The sequence below is a fragment of the Pituophis catenifer genome, unplaced genomic scaffold (genome assembly GCF_029215685.1).
Source record: "Pituophis catenifer annectens isolate HBS135680 unplaced genomic scaffold, rPitCat1.0.hap2 SCAF_2, whole genome shotgun sequence".
NCBI classification, from domain to species: Eukaryota; Metazoa; Chordata; class Lepidosauria; order Squamata; family Colubridae; genus Pituophis; species Pituophis catenifer.
This window is the reverse complement of record NW_027256882.1, coordinates 251,958,430-251,984,672: the sequence shown is the minus strand read 5'-3', so window position 1 is coordinate 251,984,672 and position 26,243 is coordinate 251,958,430. Positions and strand designations below refer to the sequence as shown.

Below are 26,243 nucleotides of genomic sequence, written 5' to 3'. Positions count from 1 at the left end.
TAACAAGAAAAAGAGTTAACAGTCACTTCGGGACCTGTTGACATGTACTTCATGGCCTAAAATCTAATCTTTTCCTTATAGCACATGAACCTTATTTTCAGAAACATGAGGACATAGGAAGAACTTTCTGTTGATACCAAGGTATTTAGATCCTAGCTAGGGGTATGAAAAAGACTAGAAATAGCAACATACAAAACATTCCATACACAAATTGTTCTGTGCATGGAACAGCTACCCTATGCCTTGTTTGTAATGAGAATGAAATAGGATTGTATGGGTCTAAATATGGGCCAAAACACCACAATATATCAAGCAGAATGTGTGGATAATATGGAAATATCACAGCTAAAGAATTTCTTTGAAAACAGCATGTATGGAGATTAGCAACCATGGCTAAGAGAAAGGATGGGCTATGAAGATTATAGGACAGAAGCCGGTGGAATAGGCATTCTGAGAATCTGTCACTTATCACTAGTAATCAGTTTCATAATTAAAAATATGCATACAGGCTAATACACTGGCATTGGTGGTTAAATTGGGGCAGGAGAAAAGCACGAGGCAAAGTTCTATAAAAATGGGTGGTCAGACTGGTCAAACATGGATTGACTGTGGCTGAAAGGAGAGAGCAGGTGCTGCGAAAGTAAGTTGGGTTGGCTCCACTTGGAAAAAGATGGGGTGACATGCACAAGTCTTGACTTACTTGCCCTATAAAATAATTCCAGAATCCTTCTGGATTTTGTTTCAGCTAAAACTTTTTGGTATAGACCAGTTTAATTGAGTGGTTATGGCATCAAGCTATAAATCAGGAGCCTGTGAGTTCTAGTCCAATCTCAGAAATGAAAGCTGGCTGGGAGACTTTGGACTAGTCACTGTCCCTCAGCCCAACTCATCGCACAAGGTTGTTCTAGAGTAAACAGAAGGAAGGAGTATTCACCACCCTGAGTTATTTATAAAACTAATGAAGGTGGGATTTTAAAAAAATCTAAAAAACCCTAAAATAACTAAAATGTCTGGAGTTTTGTTTCTGCTGAATTCAGGCTGACCTAACAATGCTTCAAGCAGAATTTCTGGAATCCATGGTTTTCTGTCATTGTTTTTAAAAAGGATTTTTTATTTCATGTACACCCATAATTGGAACTTTAGTCAGATATTAATGACTTATACATAATTGAGCCAGAACTAAGTTATACTGAATATTCTTTTTTCATACAATTAAAAACAAGGCACCATCTTGCTATAGACTGAAGTCATCTCATTTTTATAAAATTAATCTTTTAACCAACATATAACTTAGCCAACAAAGTTTAGTAAATAGTAGTAAAATAGTAAAGTTTACTATTGCTAAAAAAATCAACAATGCATTTTCGAATAATATTGCATAGCTAGTATTTGATCTGTACATTTCTGAATATAAAATTTTCAATATGAATTTTTACACATTCTGTGCAACATGAATCAATGTAAAGAATAATTCTCTTATTATTTTCTAATGCAGACTATGGCAGGAGTTATACTGTTGCACCCTTATATGTTCATAACTTCAGCAGAATTGTCTTCTTTTTAACTGAAGATTCCATTTTAAATAACATTGGTTTAAAGACAAAAATTAGATAGCTTTTTAGAATAAAAACATCTTCCCAAATGTTTAGCAATGATTATGGATATTTATTTTCATCCAATGTTTTTTAAAGTCTAGTAAAGCTGTATCCTGTATCCTGCATAGTGAATCCCTGGATTTACAGGTATTCCTTGATTTACAACCATTTACAACCATTTATTTAGCAACTATTTGAAGTTACAATGGCACTTCAAATGACAAATTGACTTATGATTGGTCCTTGCACTTAGGATCGTCACAGCATCCTCAGAGTCAAATGACAAAAAATTGGCAGTCAGCATGCATTTACGACAGTTGCAGTGTACTGTGGCCATATATATATATAATCACTGTTTAGGAAGTGTTTAACAAGATTGTTAATGACTGTGTAATTCACTTAACAAATTGGCAAAAAAAAAAAATTCAAGTGCAACTGATTTAACAACTGCCTTGCTTAGCAACAAAAATTCTGGTTTCAATTGGGGTATTAAGTTGAGGACTACCTGTATTATTAAATATTTTACATTAAAAAGAAATCTATTCATTCTTCTGCTAAACCAAGAAGATATCCTGAATTTGGCGATCAGGAGTACTGATATACCTTGAATTTGAAAATATAAATTATTTAATGACACTTGCCTTATATATCATGCAAATATTATACATAATGTTAAGAATATGTTATTATAATTTGCAAACACTCACCAACGCTTAGTTTCCTGATCCTTTTTCTTATAGTTGTCCAGTTTCTTCATTCCTCTAACATTCTGCTGCTTTAGAGTTTCTTCAGTTTCCCAGGTATTATGAATATGGGACCAACCTTTCCATTTAATCAAATACTGCATATCACCAGATTCTTTTGATTTATCATATCCTGCATTTGGATCTCCATCAGCTTCAACTGCATAGATAGTGGTTGTAGCACCAGTTGCTGAGAAAAATAGTCATAGTTTAATGACTAGATGGAATATAAAATACTAGATGGTTTTAAGATAAAAACTTCCATAGGCATTTAATGCAAAAATGTGATGCAGTATTGTCAAATTAAAAGTTTCACAGAAATAATATTCTGCCAAAGAATTGACTATTGTGATTTTAACCAATGTAAAACAAACTGTTAGTGATTGCCGTAAAATACCAAGTTAGACTCAGGAACTTTGGCTAGAGATGCTGATTAGCTGAAGTTTCCTTTTCATGCTGGGCAATCACTAAGATATAGGTAGATGTGGCTTACTGACTGTCTTGTTCAGCAACTGTTCAAAGTTATAATACGGCTGAGAAAAATAATTTTATGACCCATGCCCAAGTTTACACCCTTTGCACTGTCCGAGTCATATGATCACTGTTACAGTTAATACATAATATCTGTGGCTGACTATTATCTCCCCCCCCCCTTGCAGAACTGAAAGATTGCAGAGGAAGGGGTTACAAGAAAGTAAACAGGCACAACAAAAAAATACGTAAGGCAGCAGCCATGAGTAGGCTCAGGGCTTAGAACTGCAAGTGCACTACTCAAACTGCCAATTGTATTCCTCATTGCATGTTTGCTTACTTACGTGTGATCCCTTGTTCCCAAATCTCTCCACTCTGCAGGGGGGAGGAGACAAGTAATCATGTCTTATCTACCTGACCTGTTTTTTTTTAAATTCCTCTCCCCCCCAATAATTAATAAGTGTGAAATAATTGTAAGTGTGAAAAACAATGTCTTTTTTTAGTGCCATTGTAACTTTGAAGGTCACTAAACGAATAGTTGAAAGCTGAGGACTACTTGTATATCATGTAGTATACAAATAATGTCTAAGTGAGCTAAAGAGAATAAGTACTTTTATTAATGAGTAAACCATCAAATCTTTTATATGAACATATATTTTCTGTTATTTTACATAGAAAAATGTATATTTAATGAAATTTTAAGATATCGCAAGCCATATGGCCCCAAGGTAGCCTGTAGCCATTCAATGTACACTGAAATAAAAACAAAACTATAACAATTATGAATATATTTTTCTAATGTAAATTGAAGATTACCTCCTTTTCGTCCAACGCGACTATCCATAAATTTTTCAATTGTTTCAAATTCATCTTCTTCAGGCTGTGGAACATCCTCTCCACAGACTTCTAGGAGATCATCTGAATCCGTCTTTGCTTCTTCAGCTTCTTTATAACTAACATTTACTGTTGCCTGGCGGCGAGAACCTCTTTTATCATAATCATCATCATCATCTGATGATGATGATGATGAGTCAAGTTGTCTTTTTTTCTGCACTGAAGTTTTCTTTCCACTTTTTTGTTTTATTCTTAAATAATAAATAATAGAAAAATAAGTCTTTCAAAACATTATTGAGTCAATGCCTGGAAAAAATGACTGATGAGTATTCTTAGAAAACTGTGGGCTATACAAATACTGAGATTTTTTGTAAACTTCTTGAATAAAAGGTTGGAAACTGTAAAGTATTAAAACAAAGCAACTTCACTGCTCTAGTATCTGCTCATTTTTTTTCTTCTTGTACAATAATTTCAGCCCATTCTTTTGCATATGGAACAGGACATAGTACACTACTGAAATAAATGAGGAATGTAGTTTGAATGCTGAATAATGGACAACCTACCTATCAAAGTGATCCAAACACTGGATTTCTCTATAGCATTTATTATGAAAAAAAGCAGCTGGAATCTCAACTATGATGTTCCATGTGCTCCCTGGAATGTTAGATTAATATATCAACTATCATTTGGAACCAAAAACATTATCCTGACTTTTAAAAAAATACACCATGATATACAAAAGCAAATTCAATTAAGAAAATATCATATAAGCAATTTGGCTGGCTACTCAGTGGTAGCATCTAGAAAATTATCGGAATTGCATGCCCAAAAGTTCATTAAGCAAAAGCCTAGATTCATAGCATTACTAGGTTATGATAACTAAGGGAACACAAGGAGACTTGTGCCTCCTTTTATGACAGATGAATAGGATGAAGTAACAGCTCAAGGTCTTCTGATTTAGCAATGAGCACAAAAATTAATGCCCTCTAACAGATTAAACTATCCATAAAATCTCTGAGATATCCATTTGAGGTAACCAGTTGGCAATTTGACTAATGCAGTTGACATGTATTCATTTCTATTAGAATACACGTTCTATTCAAGTTGTTATCAACCCAAAATTTTACTCTGGTTTGTCTGAAAACTCAGATTTTCATTTGATATTACAGCTTTGCTCATCTAAGGCCATCAATTAAATGTTTATTTTCAAAATCCAGCTTCCTAGCACATGGAGAGATAATTTACTGAATGAATATTTAGATGGCAATTTATTTGTACCTCAAAATTTGTACCTCAAAAGGTTCTTTAAAGGGAAGATATGCATATTAACTTTTATTTCCTAAAATGGTATTACATACCTGCTTGGAGGCTTTCTGCTTTTGACTTTATTTTTTGGTTCATAATCAGATTCACTCTCTTCACAACTACTTTTATCTCTGCTTTCTTCTATCTCAGAATCTGAAGCTGTTCCCGAAATAGATCCTGATCCAGACATTTGCCAATCTTCACTATTCAGGTTAAAATTACAGAAAAAAATATTTAACTATATATTCTTATTCTTTTCAAAATTTAATAAAAACATTAAACACTATTGTGTTTCACAAAAAGAATATTACTATCCACCATATTTTGGAGCAATAGTGAACCTAGCAGAAAATTATTATAAAAGATGTGCAAGAAAAGTATGCAAAAAGTTTTAAATATCAAAATATTGCTTTTGAATGTAGTAAACTGAAATGAACAATTAAAATAGTTTTGTAGGTATTTCAACTTCATATAACTTTTCAAATTTTCATATGATAATATTTAATCATGAATAACTTAAAATCATTAACATATAGCATTAACTAATTCCTTACATTGATAACTGCCATATTAACAATGTTAAGTCTAGGGAAAGTGGCATTTACATAATACATACTACATACTGTTGAGAAGTTGTTTTTATATTTCTGAAATTATGATGTGTGGATGAGGAAAAAGAAAAAAATAGGAAAAAATGAAAATGAAAGAAGTTTCTTTGCAAGCTCTTTGCCCTACTTTAAAGTTAAAAAATACAGTAGATTTTTAAAAAATAAAACCAAAAAAGACAGGTTGCTTAACAAAATAGCTGTATTCTTCTATAATTCTTATCGATATTAATGATTTTTTAAGGAGCCAAACATATACAGGATATTAACTACAAGAAATATTTTTCTGTCTCCAGCAAGCATCACTAGCATCAGCAATTGTCCTGAATTTGAACCTGAGGCAGTGGTTCATTCCTGCTTTTATAATGGTTTCTACTATTAGTATTCTATTATTACATCTCAGAAATAAAGCAGTTTTGGTATAATTTAAAATGTATTTCTTATACTAAGGGCCTTCAAACTAGAAGGAACAGTATAACAGTTTCCTCTTATGATCTCAAACTGAAAGAGGTAGAGCTCCTCCATATTGCATTATGCATCAAGTATTTCTCAACATTTCTTAAATATGACAGTAAGAAAAATCTATACTTCCTAGATTTAAAATCAAGAGGTGGGAGGGACAGCACTGCTCTAACTTATTGAAAAGGAACATAAACTAGGCAATAATACTTTTAATTCTGCTGTAGTTGCCTGAACTTCTCGTGTTAGAATGTTTTCTTACAAATCCTGACATGATTATATAAGATACAACACCAATGAAGAAGTTTAAGAATATTATTCCTTGGATAAGAAACAAAATATCTCTGAAAATAAACTTGCACTAGTAGGCATGGAGTAAATGAAATAACTTTTATGAAGCAATTTTTTTTTATTTCCTACTCTTTATGTTTCTTCCTCTTGATTTCATTGGATGAGTCATCTCCAGAATCCTCACTGCTTGATGATTCCTAAACAGCAAGAAATATGTATGAACTTTATTATCACCCTATTAATTTAGTAATAATTCATTACATGTATATTCTGCCCAACAAATTTATATATAGTTACTCCAACTACCAAGAAATTGTAGACTGCAATCAGAAATTAAGAAAACCAACTATAAAGATCCATTAAAAGGCAACTGGATCAAAGTCCCTAAAAATGATGCTGTCAATGACTTTAATTCTCTTTTATACAAAGATTAAAGCATATTAATCAGAATCATGAAGAAATAGATTTGCTAAGCAATTTTAAAGATGCAATGCCATTCCAGGTTAAGGAAACAATTATTATCTAAATAGCTTCTAGTCATAAATCTGAAATGTAACTTTTCTTTGACGAGAATCATTCCATTTTTTTCTTTAATGTATTGAACTATGTAAACAAATGAAATTCCATCATGATTATTTACCTCTTCTGATCCACTATTTATGGATGCTGCTTTTGACTGCTGTTGCTGTTTCCTGAGCATTGCAGACCTCTGTACAGCGAGAATGCTTGGATTTGATTTCCAAAACTGAAGTGGGATACATATAAAAACATTACAGAATGGTAAGACAATGGCAGCAGTTACTAATATTATTTCTTAATAAATTTTGTGGTTAGATAAGAGCCCAGATTATTTCTTCTTTTACTGAGGAGCATTAGGCAATGAAGTAAATCAGCAAATAGCTAGAATGTAGGTAGAAGTATTATTACTACAGTGAAAATAACCTAATGGAAATAATAAAGGACAAACATGCTTACCACATGGAGGGCCCATTTCTCCACTATCTTCAATAAACAGTGCTTTCTAAGTAGCGAGTGAGTTGCTTTGGGGCTAATCCTAAAATTTAGGTTGGCCCACAAATTAGTTGTTATTGTAAAACATTACTTGCCTCTACTCCAAATTGTGTACCACAATTAGAGGAGACCCACTGAATTTAAAGGGCATTATCTAATCCGAGTTTATGGAATCTATTTAAACTAGTGCAATCTGCAGAATTGGGAAAATATTTATGGATATCAAGAACAGGTGTGTTTAACCAAATGGTTGAACAGAGTGGATAATACCTTTTTATGGAAGAGAATTATTTCTACTTCTTTGAAAGATACCATTTTCAAATTACAATCCTTTTTTAGACAAATAAGAGTGGTAACCAGAAACTACAAGAATACTTATAAAAATGTGTTTATCTACTACGATCAATGTCAATCTGGCTTCAGCCTAGATGCAGCAATGAAACATTTGTAGCTGCTATAAGTAATAATTTTGCACTAGAAAGTGCTACATATAAATGATTACATATGAATTATTATTACAATTATCAATATTCAACCACCCATCCTTGGAGGCACACAAAATTGCATGCTAAATATATATGGAAACATCCTATGCCTGGTCCCAATTCATAGTTTAGTAATTAGGATTAGGATCTTTTTAGCAAATGATCATTTGGAAAAAAGGAATATAAGAATAAATTCAGTAAGACAGCAACATATGAGCTTCTGAATGAATGCAAACAGAAATCTTATTGTATTACAGTAAACAATTACCATAACAACACTCACCTGGTTCAAATATTTGTTCAGTATTTATTTTAAACAGTTATCTACTTTTTTAAAAAAAATCTTCCATGGTATCATCAGGTATGCTCAACTATTGCAAAATAATTTCCAAAGCTTAATTTTTATTACTTTTGTCAGTAATCTATAAAAAAAATCTATGTAAGATTTTTGAAGGTCATAAGGAATGCTAAAATTGATGCTGTTTGTTTAAAAGCAAATAAAGCTTTATGCTGTGACTTCAACAGCAACTAAGCATTGAAACAAATCAAATTACTCTTAAAAATACTTCCACTAGGCCACTTTTCTTGTGCTACACTTAGTATGTCTACCTTTTAAACAAAATTTCACAAAAGCCATTTCCAATAGAAACTTTTAATCATAGGCTTGTTAAATGCAAGTAAACAAATTAGATAATTCTTACCAGGGTGGATAAAAATCAATGATTTTTTTAAAAAAAATCAAAAAAATCAGATTTTTTTGATTTAAATCAGATTTTTTTTTATTTTTTTATCAAATTTATTTTAATAAAAAACTTTTGGGGTAAAAATCTATTGTAAGATACTTTTCTATTTAAGATACATAAATAATTTAGTTTATTCAGCATGAAATGGAGCTTAGTTATGTAGCATGAGGCTGTATATTCTGCAACACTGGGACTATTGGTGAGTCAACAGTGGGTCAAATGAGTAGCAGAGATGACAGTTGCTCTTTAAAAAATATGATTTAAATCGAGTTGATTTAAATCAAGCCTTTTTACTAGTGATTTAAATTGTGATTTAAATCAACTCAATTTAAATCAAATCCACCCTGATTCTTACATCAACATTTTTCTCTTACTTGTATAGGAACAAAGAATATTAAAGAGGGCTCATTCAACACATTTATTATGCTATAACAGTATTTCAAGTGATCAAATCTCTCCTTGGGAAGGAGGGATTGGAGCAGTCTTGCAGGGTAACTTTGAGAAGTATTTTAAGCATCAAAGTAGCTCAGATCCTTCTCCATTTGGCATTAGATGGACAGGTTTTATAGAAGTATCAGAGGCATGATCTTGGCAGCTTATCTGGGAAGAGATTCACCCAGTTAGCCCTGAAGAAGTAGATAAGTTCCTTGGAGTTATGAGCTCTATCATCTGTTGTTAAGATTTTTGTCCTTCAGGTCCCTCAAGGTTCATCAAGACCAGCCGGGTGATGGCATGTAGTTGTGTTCTTGTTTAGCGAATGCTTCTTTGAGAGAGGCATGTTCTGCCTGCTTTTGAGGCAATGGTTCATTAGCTTGTTAAAAAACTATCTTTTGATTGAATTGTATTGGACAATTTTTGCCGTTTCTCTTTTAGGAAGATTTGGGGAGAAGGTAATATATTATGGGTACTCTAGAGCAATTGGACCTGGACCATTTTCAGTTGGGATTCAGGCCAGGTTATAATATCAAGAAAGCATTGGCTATACTTGTGGATGACCTCAAGAAGGCTTGAGATGGATTACTTTGTGGGGTGCTTTAAGGTCCCCTCTGCTTCTATTTAAAATCTACATAAAACCCCTGGTTGAAGTTATCTCTCAGAGGAAAAACCATTCTGACAATTGTCAGCTTTATATTCATTTTTGTCACAAGTGACATTGTCAAGTAGTTTGAGGCTTTGAGTGTACAGTGGGAGGGAACAAGTTAACCTTAATTCATTCAAGTTCAACCCGAGTAAAAATAAAACCTTGGGGCTCCCTGGTCTGGTGATTCTTCATCTTTAATACTTGATAGGTACATTCCGCCAGAATTGGTGTGCAACCTGGGGGTCCTTCTGGATACCCAGCTCTTCCTGGAGAGGTTTTGAATAGATTGGTTTTGTGCATATATTGCACCCTTTACTAGATTGGGAGGCTCTGCTCACTGTCATTCACACCTTAATCACTTTACAGTTGCATTATTAAAATGCATTTTACTATAGGGTTATTCTTGAAGAGCACTCAGAAGCTTCAATTAGTGCAGAATGCAGTAACACATGGACACTTGGAAGCTGCAAAATTTGCCAGTAAAAGCACCAATGTGTGATATGCATTAGCTTCCAATATGCTTCTGGGTATAATTCAATCTGCTCATTATTATTATTATCTTTAAAGGCCTATTTGATACAGCCAGGTTATTTGTGAGATTTGTAAACCATCTCTGAGGGTTTATACCCATTTCACTAGATGCTCCAGGACTGGGACATCTCAGGTTTTTGTCCCCTCATACTGTATTATTTTAATTGATTCTGGGTTGTTATATGTTTTTATATATACTGTTCACTTCTAGAATTACATACTTAAAATGGGCAGCTATAAATAAATACATGTTGTGCAATGTTTTTATCAATTACTTTTTTACAGCATTGCAGTATATTTTAAAGCAAAATAACTATTAAATTCCCAGTTTTGTTTCATATGCTCAGTTAATACAGTATCAATTTAAAAGTGTCAATTATAAATAATTCATTCATTTTACCTCAGCTCCATCAACCTTTGGATGTTTAGCTTGGACTTTCTTTTCCTTGGATGTGTCAGACTCTGATTCTGATTGACTGCCAGACTCTGAACCAGAATCTGAATCACTGCTTCCTGACCGGCTGCTACTTCCATTGCTACTGCTTCCAGAACTTGAACCAGATCCAGATCCAGATGCTGACCCAGAATCATCATCTGATTGGCTGCAATTATAAGTTTAGAATTAGGAAAGCTAGGAAAAGGCAATAAAAAATGTTTATTTGTAATTTTAAAACTTGTCAAATAGAGTTAAAACAGAACATATAGATCTTAAGTGAGTTACATCTTAGACTGGGACTTCCATGAAATCTATGTCAATCTATTCAAACATTCCACTTAATTCAAATAGTACATTAAGTGTTTCAATAGTAGTTCTTAGAAAATGGAGAAGACACAGCACTGAATGATTTCAGGCATCATGTTGCTAAGCAACTGAGCACTTCATTCTGAACTTAGTAATATTAATAGCAGCAAAGAGAACACTAGCTTAATTTTTCCTCCCATAATTTGGTTACCATGCTACTCATGAAATAATTCTCTTCCTCTACAATTAGCATGGAAGCACAGTGATCCTCTGCCAGCTTTCATTTGAAGCTTGTTTTTATGGTAATCATTGGGAGGTTAAAGTATTTTTGCAAGCCAGTAATTTGGGGAAGCTTATTTATAGGTTGCTTTGTATTTCAGTTTCTTATATGCAGCTTTGTAACACAAACATAAATAAAAGCAACTGACTGACTGGCTGTACTGATTTGTGCCAAGTTTGATCAAAACTGTCCCAAGAAATTTTCACAACACAGCAACTAAAACATTATTTTGCAAAAATGCACTATCATCTTTCCAATATAAAGCAGACATATTCAGAATGTTCAACAGAATGTATACTTATATATAAGGGAGATTTGTCTGTCCATCCATCCCCATCCATGAAAAAAATAGTAAAGCAGAAATAAGCAACATGATGTGCAACGACAGTACGCTATGTACCTAAGCACTTCTCTTGATGCTAATTATGCTCCTTATCTTATTAAACTTATAAAAAAATATTTTCAAACATTAAACATGATGTTAGAATGTTATAAAATAAAGTATTAGCATCTAATTCCAATATTCATTTGCAGGAATGTGTTTGGCTTTGATACCCTCATGCTGGTATAATAGAGAAGAACCCAAAGAGTCAGAATAGAAGAGAAAAAACTGGAAAAAATAGCAAAGTACAAAGAGTTGTAAATAGAAATAGAACTATTGTGACAAAAGAAAGCAAAGAATAGTTGCCTTGGGTGCAATTCCCCCCAAAAAACTGGAGCATCACTTGAACACCATCAGCATTGACAAAAGCACCGTCAATCAACTGCAAAAAGACAGCTTTACTTGGAACAACTTATATCCTATGATGATACATTTAACACTATCAAACAACAGCATTTGCCTCTCTTTGTGAAGGCCTGGGTGAAGAGATATGTCTTCAAGGATCTCCAAAATACCAACAATTCTAAACTTTTTTAGACTTCTGTTTTTATGAGTGCCAGTTGCCATGGCAAATACAGTGATTTGGAAACCACATCTAAAACATTTAGAGTAAAAGTATACAATGTAAGGCTTATGGAAACTTGCGGTCTCCAAAAGCCTAAAATTCAGCTCTAGCAACCTCAAACATTATTACAATGGTTAAAGTGACTGAAAGAAGAAAGAATTAAATACACAACCAACAAATAATCACAGTAGGTACATTTACTTATATGTAAATGAAAGTTATAGTATATTTATTTCTAAGTGATGTTATTATTAACAAGATCAGATTATTTCTAGAATAATGAGAAAAGTTTAATCTAAAATATCTTTGATTTCTGTGAATTATTTGAATATTGTTTCACAAGTTAGGTTTCACAAAGAGAAAACAGGATACAGGAATACCAGTCTTTACTTCTTCATGCATTTCCACAATGGCAAGCTATGATGGGAAACTATCATTGGATTTATTGGGACATGTAACTTCAAAATATACAATAACAATAGCCAAAAAATAAGATACAGATGAGGCCATTTTAGTTCTTTTCAGCCCTTTCACTCCTAAAACTGCTCAACTGAGTGGATGCCTCCTTTCCACCACCAAAAATATACCTTAAAAGATATGTATCTTAAATATATATGTTTCCCTATTGGTGGGGGATGGCATTCAAAATTCCATGAAAACAAGAAATCTAGTGAGATTATGATATGGAGAAAAACATCTTTCAAAAGGAGCTTTAGAAGAAGAAACAATGTTAAAATGAAGAAACAGGACCAGATAGCCATTCTGCCCAATGGGCACCTGCTATCAAAGACAAAGGTTATATGCTCCTGGCTAATATACTATGATTCTTTCAGGAATAAACAAGAATTGTGCACACTTGAATCCATGTAGAAAACATTGCCACCTAAAACTCATGTCCTAATATAGCCTACTTGAAAATATATGTTTATAGAAAAAAAAAACCTAATTTGTGCAACTCATGCCGGACATATTCTGAGTGATCTACCAACATACCTATGCCATGCTTATGCCATTCTTCTTCCAAAGAACTGGAATAAACATTGGAATCAGTACATTGATTCCAGTCACTGTAACTGGAATTTTATGTACCAGTTGAACATAAAGTTAATATTTGTAATGAACATTGCATACACATATAACTATAGACTTTTCTGTATAATCCCCAATTTCTGAGAAACTTGAATGGACGAGAACTTAGTGCAGGCCCAATTCAGATTTAGAATAGATGAAAGAGTATATCTTTGTAGCATATTAGATTTTAAGCTTGCATTCAAACCAGAAATACAGGAAAGTCAAAACTTATGACACAGATGCCTAAATTAAGAAAAATCCTTTCCTCTTCTATCTGCAGAAGGTTCTGCTGAGGTGATTTCACAGATGTAAATATTAGCGGCTTCTCTAGACATACGAATGGCAGAAACTGAGTTCTGATCACAAACTGATGCTCTTTTGATCAGAATTTTGCTAAATAGCTTCCTTAAAGAAAGCTATATTGTGCCCTTGTTTTTTTTCCTTCTTTGTATATGAATACAATAATGGAATTCTTCCCAAAATCAGGCACAGATGTAGCCTTCACACCTTGAATTAGCTGCAAAATGCTGTGTAAGTCAAAAGTTAAGTTTTAATATTTCTTCAGTTATCCTACTTCAAACTGGTTTACCTCCTTTCAATAATTTCTCTAACCCTCTTCTCTGATTTCTCCCCAAAATTATTTCTATCCCATTTTCTCTATATCTTTTCATTTAATCATTCCCTCTTTGACTACAAGTAGTCCTCAATATGGGACTGTAATGGAGCCTGCCCCTTATAAGCATGAATCAGTTTGGTCACATTTTATGACTTCTGCAGCAGTGGTTAAGCAAACCCATTGTTCGGCATCACATGTTTTTATCAAAAACTGGAAGTAATGTCCACCCTTCAGCAAAATCATATGAGTCATATGAAGACCTGAAGTGCAATCACCTGACTAGCAGACAACTATCAAACCTGACTCATAACTCCCTTTTTCCAGGTAGGTTGTAACTCTAAAGCATCGCTGACTGTATTTTTCGGACTATAAGATGCACTGGTGTATAAGGCGCACCAAGATTTCGAAGAGGTAAGTAAGAAAAAATGTTTTTGCCCTCCCCAGCCCCCAGGAGCACTCTGCAGGCCTCCCAAAGCCTCTGCATGTCCCGTTTTTGCAGGAGCATTTTTGCCTCCCCAGCTCACAGGAGCACTCTGCAGGCCTTCCAAAGCCTCTGCATTCCCCGTTTTTGTGAAAAATGGGCCCATTTTTCACAAAAACAGGATGTGCAGGGCAGGGCTTTGGGAGGCCAAAAATGGCTGTATTCGGTGTATAAGATGCACCAACATTTCCGCCCTCTTTTAGGTGGGGAGGGAAGTGCATCTTATACTCTGAAAAGTACGGTAAATTGAGGTCTACTTACTACTTACCCATACACACACAAAAAAAAATTTCTGCTGTTTTTGCATCAATCATTTTTTTCTTCATCCACAATTTATTTCATTCCATCATTCCTCAAGCATCCTTTTCATATTTTTATTTAACATAACACCAAAGGAATTTGTATATTCCATAACATAATTATTTCACTGTGTTCCAAATATTTTCTTCCTCTTCATTCTGTATATTGATTTCACCTTAATAATGTTGGGAGATTAAGTTTTAGTACTTTTTCATGTGGTACTAAAATGCATATTCTTGCAGTAACTTCATTCTCATATTATATTCTATCACTATTTTTCCTTCTATGTCCATTTCTTAATCCACACAACACTAAATAGTGTTTTGAATTCAGAACCTCTCAATATCTTTTTATTCTTCAGTAATTATTTTTTTTTCACCCTTAAACAGTCAGATAAATCATGATTTCAAATTCATTCCTTAGGTTACATTTGTGATACTGATCAAAATGCTAAAACTGGACCAATATTGTCCTTAGCAGAAATGCTATCTGGCATGGATACATACAAGATTTCTAACAGCCTCTACTTTTTATCTTCCCCCAAACACTTAAAATCTTAACTGACCAAAGACAAGAGAGGAGTTCCATACTCAAGGATCTACCTTTTAATGAGGATTGGAAAACTGCAACCTGTAATATAAGAATTATCTGATAAAAAGCATGAATTAATGAATAAACTAAATGAATAAAAGAAAGAAGTTGTGTATGTGAAAATATATAACAGATCTAAATTAAAGTGATCTGGACTTAATAAGATCTACAAAATTAAAAATATCAACAAGTTGAAATTTTTAGAATAGAAAAACAGACCAGCTCAATCAAATAGATATTAAATAAGCTCATCAGAGACAATATATTACTTTCAAGGAAATATGGTATGTTAATCCATTAAGATTAATAAATTACTGTTCTTCATTTTAAATTTATTTCTTACTGATTTTCCAATAATCCTCACTACAGAATTTATATCTGTAATATACACATTAAATACAAAATCTACAATTAAGGATTTTTATATGCCACATAATACCTCTGTAATCTGATATAATTATCATGAACCTAAATTTTATGTTCGATATCTAACATTATTATACTGGTTGAAAATAACTAGCGCTACACCATGCTAATAATAAAGGTTGTTCAGTGCAAAAATAGTGAGCAAACTCCAACCAGTTTAATCAGTTTCAGGTGAAAACAGTAGATTTTTAAAAAACATTTGAAACTAGAAAGATCATTAATAATTTGTATTATAAACAATGTATAGGCAGAAAGACCTACTCAGTATTATATATTAAAGTTTGTAAAACAATTAAGTTATTAGATTTTTATTGCACCTTTTTATTTATGGTCAAATGATAGTGTCAAATATATTCCAGCCTATTTTCCCCACAATTACCATACCCTGTGAGGTGGTTTGGGCAACCACACGCATCAACTGTTTTCATGTCAAAGGAAGGCATAGAACTTGCAATCTCTTGGTTTCTAGGCCGGCAATCTAACCACTACACCAAACTGGATCTTAATTAGTTATTAATTAATTAATTAATTAATTATTCTAGGATAAATGTATAGGATTAAACATACTTTTAAAGAAGTATATCTTTTTAAATATTTACTCAATAACTACTAAAACAGTAACTGATCTCATTGATAAATCAATTAAAGGCTGCACTTCTCTCTCTCTATTGGAATGAAATAAAATTCTGCTGAAACTCATTAAACGCACAAAGCAATTTTTGTATGAAATGATAAAAGATAAAAATATATATAAATTAGTATGCCAGAATTAACACTAACATGACAACTAACATTAAAGATCTATCAAATACTAGTGGTCACAGATTATTACATACAATTTATAACTTCCCCAAACTCGGTATCCTCTAAGGCAGTATTTCTCAACGTTAGCAACTTTGAGATGTGTGGATTTCAACTCCCAGAATTCCCCAGACTAAATAGTAATCCTAAAGTTATCAAGGCTGAGAAATGCTGCTCAGTATCATCTCTCAAAATCTCCTAACCAGTGTGGCCAATGCTGAAATCTGTGTAATTGAACCCTACCCCCACTCAGTTTGGGAAGATTTTACCAGATCATTTCCTGTTCTTATTTCATACAGAGGTACTGAGACCAAGTGACATATTTCTGAAAAAAAATGTATAAAAATGTAGATGAGCAATAGACAAGCTTAATTTTACATTGCTCTTCAAAATTATTTTGCAACAGCTAGCTTTGCCTTTGTGCCTGCTCATTTTTACTTTCAGTTCTTGTTCTACTTTGCTCTACAGCTCCTTCTTTAGTTTGATTTCCTATTGATAGCTCTCGATCTACAACCACAATTGAGTCCAAAATTTCTGTTGCTAAGAAGAAAGTGAATTTTGCCCCATTTTACAACATTTTTTGCCACAGTTGTTCAGTGAACCAGTTGTTAAATTAATAATATGGTGTTAAGTAAATGTGGCTTCCACACTGATTTTGCTTGTCAGAAAGTCACGTGATCCCAGGACGCCTTCATAAATATTAGTTGCCAAAAATCTGAATTTTGATCACATGACCATGGGGATGCTGCAATGGTCGTAAGTGTGAAAAACAGTCATAAATCACTTTTTCCGGTGCCATTGTAACTTAGATAGTTGCTAAATGAACTGTTAAATCAAGAATTACTTGTATTCATTCATGCTTGAATACAAATAATTATGTGAAGGTAAGGGCAATATTTGGGATGATTATGCCAAGAAACTGAAAATTTTCTACTCTGCTAACATTTTTCTAACTTCCTCATGGAAATGGGATGTTTTCAAAAGTACACTCTCTAGCATACAAACTCGCCACGTCACATTTCGTAATGTTTTCCCCATTCGCGGAGCTGAGGTGGGCATGGCCTGCGCGTGACACATCCGGCCCACGGGTCACCAGTTTGACACCTCTGTTCTAGCAGGTAAGAAATAATAGACAGATGGGAAATCACAGATGCCATAAGCAATGCCTTCATTCAATTTCCTGCCAACTTTCTACCTTTTCCGTTTAAACCAGCAAAGCAACCGAGACAAATCAATTAAACAGCCAGACTTAATAGATATGCAAATATATTAACAGAAATACAGACTATTACAAGCACTAAAGATGTATTGTCTAAAACTTCAGAAATTTCTTGCCATTTCTTGATAATGTAGCATTAAAAGTTAAAATCCTATTTGAAGATATAATTGGAGGAAGAAGTTTCCATTATTCATAAATGCTTGCAAATTTAGAAAATTGATCCCCAGTAGTAATTTCCATTATTATGGTTCTAATACACTAATAATATAAAATTTACATCATTTGTGTAACATTATTATACAAATGAAATTTGTAAGTGAAAAGTAAACAGTGATCCATTCTATATAAAGTCCATTGTATCATGGTCTGCTAAATTAAGGATTTATTGTATTTTCAACAAACAGGACCTATTCTGAATTCTATAGCACATATAGTCATGTTTATGAATTATCTTGTGATATGCATAGCTGCAAACTATATCCCTTAACTATATTCTTTACCTATAACCTCAACTCTAAAGGATATTTATTGCCCTTCTTGCTCCATCCTAAGAATTCACATTGAAATTAAGTGATTTCCAATAATACATCTGAAAGCTCTTAATTGTTATAGGTGAGCAATATACTGTCACATTTCATGATATATGGCACTTAAAGCCTCCAGAAGAGCAAGACTAAGAAGGGGGAAGGAACCTAGACAACATTCACATCCTCTCTACCATAATTATGACATAGCTATGTATGTCTGAACAGCTAAGGATCAAGTCACAATTGATCTTGGAAGTGTTCCAAATAGAAAACATGTCTTTTTACTGTCAAATTCTTAAAACAATATATAACATATATTGTGATTCAGTTAATTTTTGACTGAAAGATGCATAGTTTATAGCCACAAAATTTATGAATGACTGAAATGACCAACAAGTAACTTATGCAAACAATAACATCTCCAATTGAATGATATTGTAATACAGCAGTACCTTGGTACTGAACAACTTTGAAACTTATCGAATTTGGTACTCATTGCATTTTTGACACAAAATTTTTGTCCCATACTCATTGTTAGTTTGGTACTCAACGCACAAGCTAGAACTTGTTGGTGTCAGCTGTCTTGTGACTCATTACATTACTCCTTATGGGAAAAAAATGGTATTCATGTGCCTCCCCCTGTATCCTATTAACAATGAGTACAAAAATATGACTGTACTTTATATTCCATACAAATAACTGGACAACCAATAGAAAGATGGATTATATTAAACTACTTATATCTAGCTTTTAAGAGTCCTGCTCAAAGTAATCCATATCACTGGCTAGTGCAAAGGTCAGTAAAATTATGTGAGGCATCTAGGACAATGAATCTTATGCACTTTATTGAGTAATAAATCTAACAGCTGGGTTCATACAGTACATTGTACTAAGTCAAGAATTCCTTAATCATTGGTTGTTGAATAAGTTACAAATGATTGTGTTCACAGATTTGCCTAGCTTTTAATCACACTTGAAATCTATAGTTTAATATGTTAGGTTAAAAAACAAATGTTTGTTTTTGGATCATATGTAAACACGATCAAATTAAAACTGAATTTATCTGCAGACTAGAGGGTATAAAAAAATCACTTAAATTTGACTTTTGCCCAAGACCAGTTAATCTACATGTATAAATTGTTCCTAATTTATTATCCATTTCATATTTATAACTGTACTTATAAAAACATTGCAAGTATTATATTAGTAAAGCTATTTCTTAAATCAATCTTCATTCTCATTTTCTCTTGCATGTATTTTTGAAAAGCAACAAAAGCAGTAGAAAAAGTTGAACTAAAAGTTGAAAGTTGAAATAGGTTCTTAGCAATTGTATAGAACTTTTTCAGCAGTAAATCTTCTCAATTCAATAAGTTTTACTCTTAGGTAAGTGTATACAGAATTGCAGCTTCAATGTGTATTGTTTTTTTGTATTTTTGTAACACATGCGCTAAAGCATTTTCAATATATTTGTGAACTTATTATCTGTTTAACAAGTATAACAAATAGGATGGTTCAGATTTCTTTTTTATTTAGTGTCCAGGTCCATGGTCATAACTGAAAGTTCTCTTAGCTTTCAACTATTGCTTTCTCCTTGTATATTTGAGTGAAATACAATTTGTTCCCATTCTTAATCAGGATTATAACATATACACTACTGAAATGTTACTGAAACAGAACTCACTGTCAGAAACAAAGGACATGATATATAGTTTTATATAGCAGGACCAAAAATGTCTCCCATAATGATTATTTAGCCTTGCACAACCAGATGTGTAGATAATTTTGCATATACTGTACTTGAACAAATAAGTCTCTGGAGTATGTATACAGGGGATGTAAAGACAGTCTTATTAGTAACATTAAGCTATACATAAAGCTTGAAATCTGAAAACAACTATGTAAATTTTCAAAGCTTAGTTATACAAAAATATTAAGATGATATCAAACTGAATCCCAGTGCGTACCTTGATTCTCCGCTAGTGTTCCTTGTGCTTTCTTCATCACTGTGCCCATTCATTGTAAATATTCACCAAGATAAAAATATAAATAAAAGTTATCCCAGCCTTTAACTAGGATATAAAATGTCCTTTTAGAAGGCTCTCTTCTTGTGCTTCAGATATTTCACTGTGTTCAGCAGTTCATGATTCTTGTATAAGTTACCTTTAAAAAATGAAGAACTATTTTAAATGTTTATATAATCAACTTTTTAGATATTGTAGTAGCATTATCTATTTATTTAACAAACTGAATGTGCATTCCTTCCTATTCTGTAATAGTCCTATAACATTAATTATGTAAAAAGTCCAAACTGGTTCAGTGGTTTCAACAATTTTCAGAAATAGGATTTTAATCCATCAATTAATTAATTCACATACCCCAATCCCACTCTGACAATATGTTCATACAACAGAATCGTATTTTAGAATAGAATGGAATAGAATAACAGAGTTGGAAGGGACCTTGGAGGTCTTCTAGTCCAACCCGCTGCCCAAGCAGGAAACCCTACACCACTTCAGACAAATCGTTATCCAACATCTTAAAAATTTCCAATGTTGGAGCATTCACAACTTCTGCAGGCAGAAGATATTCGAACACTGAGATATTGGAACACTGCTATCATGTCTCCCCTAGTCCTTCTTTTCATCAAACTAGACATATCCAGTTCCTGTAACTGTTCTTCATGTTTTACTTCCAGTCCCCTAATAATCTTTTAATCATTTAACTCAACTCAATTTTCTAGGTTCCCACAATATTATGAGCATAGGTTGAGTTATACAAAATACACTGTCTTACAATTACAATCTGTATATAAAAAAATCAGTACCTCAATAAGTTTTACAAAAACCCACAAAAGTATTGTCAATACTGTTCAAAGATAGACTAGCTTTTGATAATTTAATTCTATAGCACTTCTATAGTACCTGAAAATTAGATTTGATTCAATGGTTCATATTTATGAGAGGTGCAATGTCCTGGAGTTATGTGATCACCTTTTGCAACCTTCTGACAAGCAAAGTCAATGGGGAATCCAGATTCACTTAACAACAGTGTTACCAACTAAACAACTTCGCTTAAAACTGTGGCAAGTAAGGTCATAAAATGAGTCCAAATTCACTTAATAACCATTTCACTTTGCAAAAGAAATTTTGGGCTCAATTGTGGTCATAAGTCAAGGACTACCTGTAGTCCTAAATACATTTACCAGGACATACATGCTGGTTTGTCAAAACATGACAAAATTACATAGAATTGTATTGTGAACTCTCATATATACATATACATACAGTGGTGAGATCCAGCCAGTTTGCACCACTTCGGGAGAACCTATAGTTAACTCGCAGTTAACTTGAGCAGTTTGGTGAACTGGTTGTTGGAAGAAATCATTAGGGCAGAGAACCGATTAACTTATTTGAATCCCACCACTGTATACGTACATATACATATACACGTGTGTATACATGTGTGGTGTATGTGTGTGTATATATAGTGTATGTATTAATTTATTTTATAAATTGACACTTGAATATAGAACAAGGGGGGGGGGAAATCACATCTTTTTAACCCACTCATATGTGAGATGAAAAGACAGTTTTAGGATGACAAAAAGTGTGCATATATATCATTACAAGGCAATACAATACAGTGTTGGCCTGTTTTTAAGACTAGAATAAGGCCCACTTTAATTAAAAGTTCCAAGCTCCTGCGCAACTACAGGGAAAGACTGGGCACATCGTTGGAACCGACGCAAACTAACACCAGAGCCCGAAGCCCATTATTGGCACGCATCAGCCCAGCTGCGTTTCGTGCGGGGTTCTCTCTCCCGCGCTCTCCTCTTTTTAGGAAACCCAGGCAAAGGCGGGGCCACCGTTTAGAGCAGTAGGAAGGCAGCGCATAGACACCCTCACCGCCAGCCTGTCAGCCAATGAGGAGCGGGCCTCGTGGATTTAGTGGGTGCCAAAACAAATGGGCTTTCTCCCCTCCCTCCGGTTCCCCCGTAGCGTCGTGGGTGTCTCTCACGACTCCGCACACGGCGCCTTCCTTTTCTCTCTCTCTCTTTTTACTATTACCGTCACCGGGATTTTTTTTTTCCCCCTCTCAAAGCTGGCCGCGGCCGGCCCGCCCGCCCTTCCCTCGCCCGCTTGCGAAAGCCTCTTTTGACTCTCTCACAACCGCCTCTCTCTCCGTAGCCGCAGCCTGGTAAACAAAGGGAGATGGCGGGGGAAGATGAAAATAGCCGGACTCAGGGCCAGGGCAGCAGCGTGGTCGCTTCGTCCGAGCCGCTGTGGGAGGGGAAGGGGACAAAGCGAGAGCCGCGGTGCCGCATCTGGCGTGGGGCTAATAAAAGTGACAATTTTTCTGCCCAGCGCTGGCCCCCTGCAGGCGCCTCCCCGAATGCTCACCTGAAGGCCGGCCTTCTCCCGAAAGCACGACTGGGCCCCGTCCCTCCTCTCTCTCTCTCTCTCTCGCCCATTCCAGGCCGAAGGCCGCAAATCGGCTCCCAGCTCACTCGGGCCGGAGCCTTATTGCCGCCTTCCCTGATACTTTTTCCTCCCCTCGCCCTTCCTTTTCCCAACCTCCAGGCGCCCAGGCAAGTAAGTCGGCCTGCGATCTTCCCTGCCTACCGGTCAGCCCAACGCTGCCCGGTCTCCTGCTTCTTCCTTCAGTGGGCCGCTCTTACCTGAGCGTCGCCAGGCCTGCCTGGGCCTCTCTGGAAGAACAGCGTGGCGAAGAAGCGGCGGAAAAGCCCTGCAGCCGGGCCCTTAAAAAAAGGGCTGAGGCGGCGGAGAAAGAGGCGCTCCCGGGCCGGCCTGGATCTCCTCACCCTTCTCCTCGCCTCTTCCCGGCCCTTTCGCTTGGTTTGCCCCCAAAAGAAGGGGGAGGGAGCGCGACTCCTTCCGAAAGAGAGGCGGGGGAGGAGAGGAAGGAATGGGTTAAAAAAAAATGCCTGAGGTAAGCAGGCGTGCGTCGCCGTTGCTTTAAGTCCTCCCGGCCGCCGCCGCCATCACGCTGCCGCCGTAGCAGTTCAGCGCAGCCTCTTCCCCCTCCCTCATCCGATGGAAACCCCGGGCGTGATGTCAGCCGTGGGACAGAGCGGGAAGGGGAGGGAGGAGCCAGCGTGGAAAGGAAGCTGGCGGTGAGGCTCGCGCGCGCCGGCCTTGGAAGCTGAGGGCGCGCAGGGAAAAGGTGGGGGGGGGACGGAGAGAGCGGGTTGAGCGCGCGCTTGGAGCGCTTCGCCTTTCGGTCTCCACAAAAAAAAAAGGGGCGGGGGCGGGGTCGGGATCTAACGTGAGAGGGATTGCGGATGGGATGGTTACTTCCCCAATTCGGGCCGCTCCTAACTGGGTTCGAGTTTCGATCCGGTCTGAATCCCGTGTTGGTAAAAAAAATTCTCTCCCTTCTTCCGGGTACGCAGTTCTTTAGTCGAAGTATTTATTCCATTGAATCTGATGGGATCGCTGATGCATTGAGTATTTGGTAAACGTATGACAGGAATTTGAATCCAGCTGAATTCCTGTCAGGAGAGAGAAAAGAGAGCCGTGTTCGTGGGGGCAACAGCCTACTTTGCCTTCCTATTACAATTAAGATTAATTAAATTGCCTTTTTTCTCCCGCTGTACGTTTCTGACACATACATCACATCCGTGCATATTGGATTTGAGGGGGGGGGCAGAGATCGAATAATTTATGCGTTGATATCTGAGGGACACTTTGACATAATTTGTAATTTGTCTTATCCTGACCAATGAATAAAGACTCCTGTTTTCACTCTTCTAGCTGGAAATCTCTATATAGTAATTGTCACTGCTTGGAAATTCATCCATTCAAAAACCTGGTCAAGAAGCTGAGTAATAGGTTATATTAGGTAACAGGTAAAATAATTAGAGTGGTGGATATTTCATGGAAACTTTGCTTTATACTTAGGAAATGTTGGGAAATATTGCTCTTGGTTGAGAATGTACATTCTAATTCCAGGACTGAGCAAAAAAAATTACACCCACATTAATGCAGCCGGCAGGAATTTATGATTCAGAAAGTAAATTTGAAGCAATTTCCTTATTTCCTTATTTAGTCCTTTAATGTGCTTAATCTTCAAAAAAAGATAAGATCACTTATATATATTAACAGTTTCTTCTGTTTAATCAAAATGGAAAATAGAAAAAAAAATGAAATAATCTCATGTCTATCTTCCATTTCTTCCTATCATTTTTGACTGTACAGTAATTCTACATTCACTCACCATATCCAATCTCAAAAAAGCATACATTTATTAATAGTTTACAGTACAGATTCACTTATTTCCAATTATATTGGAGCTATGCAATTTCTGAAGAGTTCTGAACCCTATAAGAATCCTGCCATAAATAATGCTTGACTTTCCTATATTTCTTTTTTTCCTCAGAACTACTCAAAAGGATTTAGATTTCAAAGATCTAAAAGAAATCTGCATATTCTATTTTTATTTGTATGTTAATCCTTAAGGAGTTTTATCACTTTGTAAATTAGAATAGGTTTGCTAGGTCCACAAGGAGTTAGGAAAATAATTATATTGTCCCAGATGCAAATTATGTTTTGTCTAATTAAAAAAGCAGCAAAAGTGACAACTGTGCTTGATAGAAGACTACATAAAAAATAAGTCTCCATTTATTGTTGAAGGAAAAATAAGTATTGCGTACCAAAAGGCTGCATAAAAGCACTTTTGTAGCCAAAATGATGTGCATTATAATGTTCCTTTCAAGAACTGATTCTTTAAAGGCTCTGAGTTAAAGCAGCTATGAAACTGTCAGCAGAAGTGGAGGTACGTCTAAAGAATTATTTATTGCTGGCATTTATACAATATGCTATGCTAAGCTAGTTTATAACATTAATTGTTTGATTTTACTTAGAAGAGTGTTTGAACAAATTTGTGATTAATTTAATTATTAATCATAATGGAATGATGAAAATGAAGCAGCAGCCAAAGGAATAGTAGTTGTAATAATGGGTAGCTTCATTAGACTAACATTAGGTAACATTAAGATTAGTTGGTAACAGAAATCTCTCAAAGCAATAATACTTTTTATGTCTCATCCAGGGAGTACCTTAGCACCAGTTCAGAATTCCATGGCTTCCAAAATAGGCATTGTGAAAGAGCCATGTTAATCTATAATGGTCAAATAATTAGAAAGTGTAGTGTCACTTTTCATGATGAATAGATTTTATTATAAGACATAAGCTTTCATGAGATGTAGCTCACTTTGTTTGAAGCATCTGATGAAGTGAGCTGCCACTGCCCAAAACCTATGCTTTATACTAAAATGCCAAGTTTCAAAGAAAGATAGCTTGAGAAGGGGGTTCATTTCCCTCTGTAATGGTCAGAAGCTTAAGAATTTTGGTTTTATGGCATCATGTTATCTCCTAGGACAGTGATGGCTTTTTCCAAACCAAGTGCCCAAAGCGTGCGCACACGCACAAACGCACCCAAACCCCCAAAATGCAATGCACACACAGTCCCTGTGCATGTGCCCCATCCTCCACAAATGCATGTGCGGCTACCCTGCACAACCACCCCCCATGCATACGTGTGTACCCCTGCACGTGCCCCACCTCCTGCGCATGCATAGCAGAGACCTGAAGACCATCTGGCCAGTGGAAGGTGCACGCATGCGCAGCAAAGCTGGGGCAATGGCTCGCGTGCCATCAGAGAGGGCGTTGCGTGCCACCTCTGGCCCACGTGCCATAGGTTCACCATCACGGCCCTAGGAGAACCAGTAAGATGATCCATCCCTAGACAACTACAGAACATCATGGAGTCTTGATGGTTTGAAGGCTTAGAAGGCCTTCTTGACATATGGGACACAAAAACAGAATGGAATACTGGCTCAATTGCTCCTGAGTACCCTCTGTGAGACTCTGGCTATCCCCTGGTTTTCCATGCAATGAAACACTCTAGAAAACAGCAAAAGTACAAGTAATGTAAGACTTGCTAATATAGTCATGACGGTATTGTACTTAATGAGTACCAATGAAAGCTCAAAAAAGCCTTTTTTTTTTTTTTTTTTACTTTATTTCGTCTGGGAGATTGAGCATCCTAGATCAAGCTAAGTCCAAA

The 26,243-nt window shown here is 35.3% G+C and overlaps 1 protein-coding gene across 2 annotated transcripts in view; it reads right to left on the bottom strand.

The window, feature by feature from the left end:
* Positions 1–23,131, bottom strand: part of CHD1 (chromodomain helicase DNA binding protein 1) — a 62,901-nt gene extending 39,770 nt beyond the window's left edge. The window contains exons 1-8 of one of the 2 annotated variants that reach the window (XM_070938763.1): positions 22,834–23,131; positions 20,120–20,315; positions 10,555–10,756; positions 6,944–7,048; positions 6,433–6,500; positions 5,002–5,151; positions 3,626–3,894; positions 2,303–2,528 (exon numbers count right to left, since the gene is read on the bottom strand). In XM_070938763.1, coding sequence (XP_070794864.1) covers positions 2,303–2,528; positions 3,626–3,894; positions 5,002–5,151; positions 6,433–6,500; positions 6,944–7,048; positions 10,555–10,756; positions 20,120–20,172 — 1,073 coding nt within the window. In that variant the 5' untranslated portion in view covers positions 20,173–20,315; positions 22,834–23,131. The remainder of the gene's footprint in view (positions 1–2,302; positions 2,529–3,625; positions 3,895–5,001; positions 5,152–6,432; positions 6,501–6,943; positions 7,049–10,554; positions 10,757–20,119; positions 20,316–22,833) is intronic. The other variant, XM_070938762.1, reaches the window with a different exon arrangement.
* Between the last annotated feature and the right edge of the window lie 3,112 nt (positions 23,132–26,243).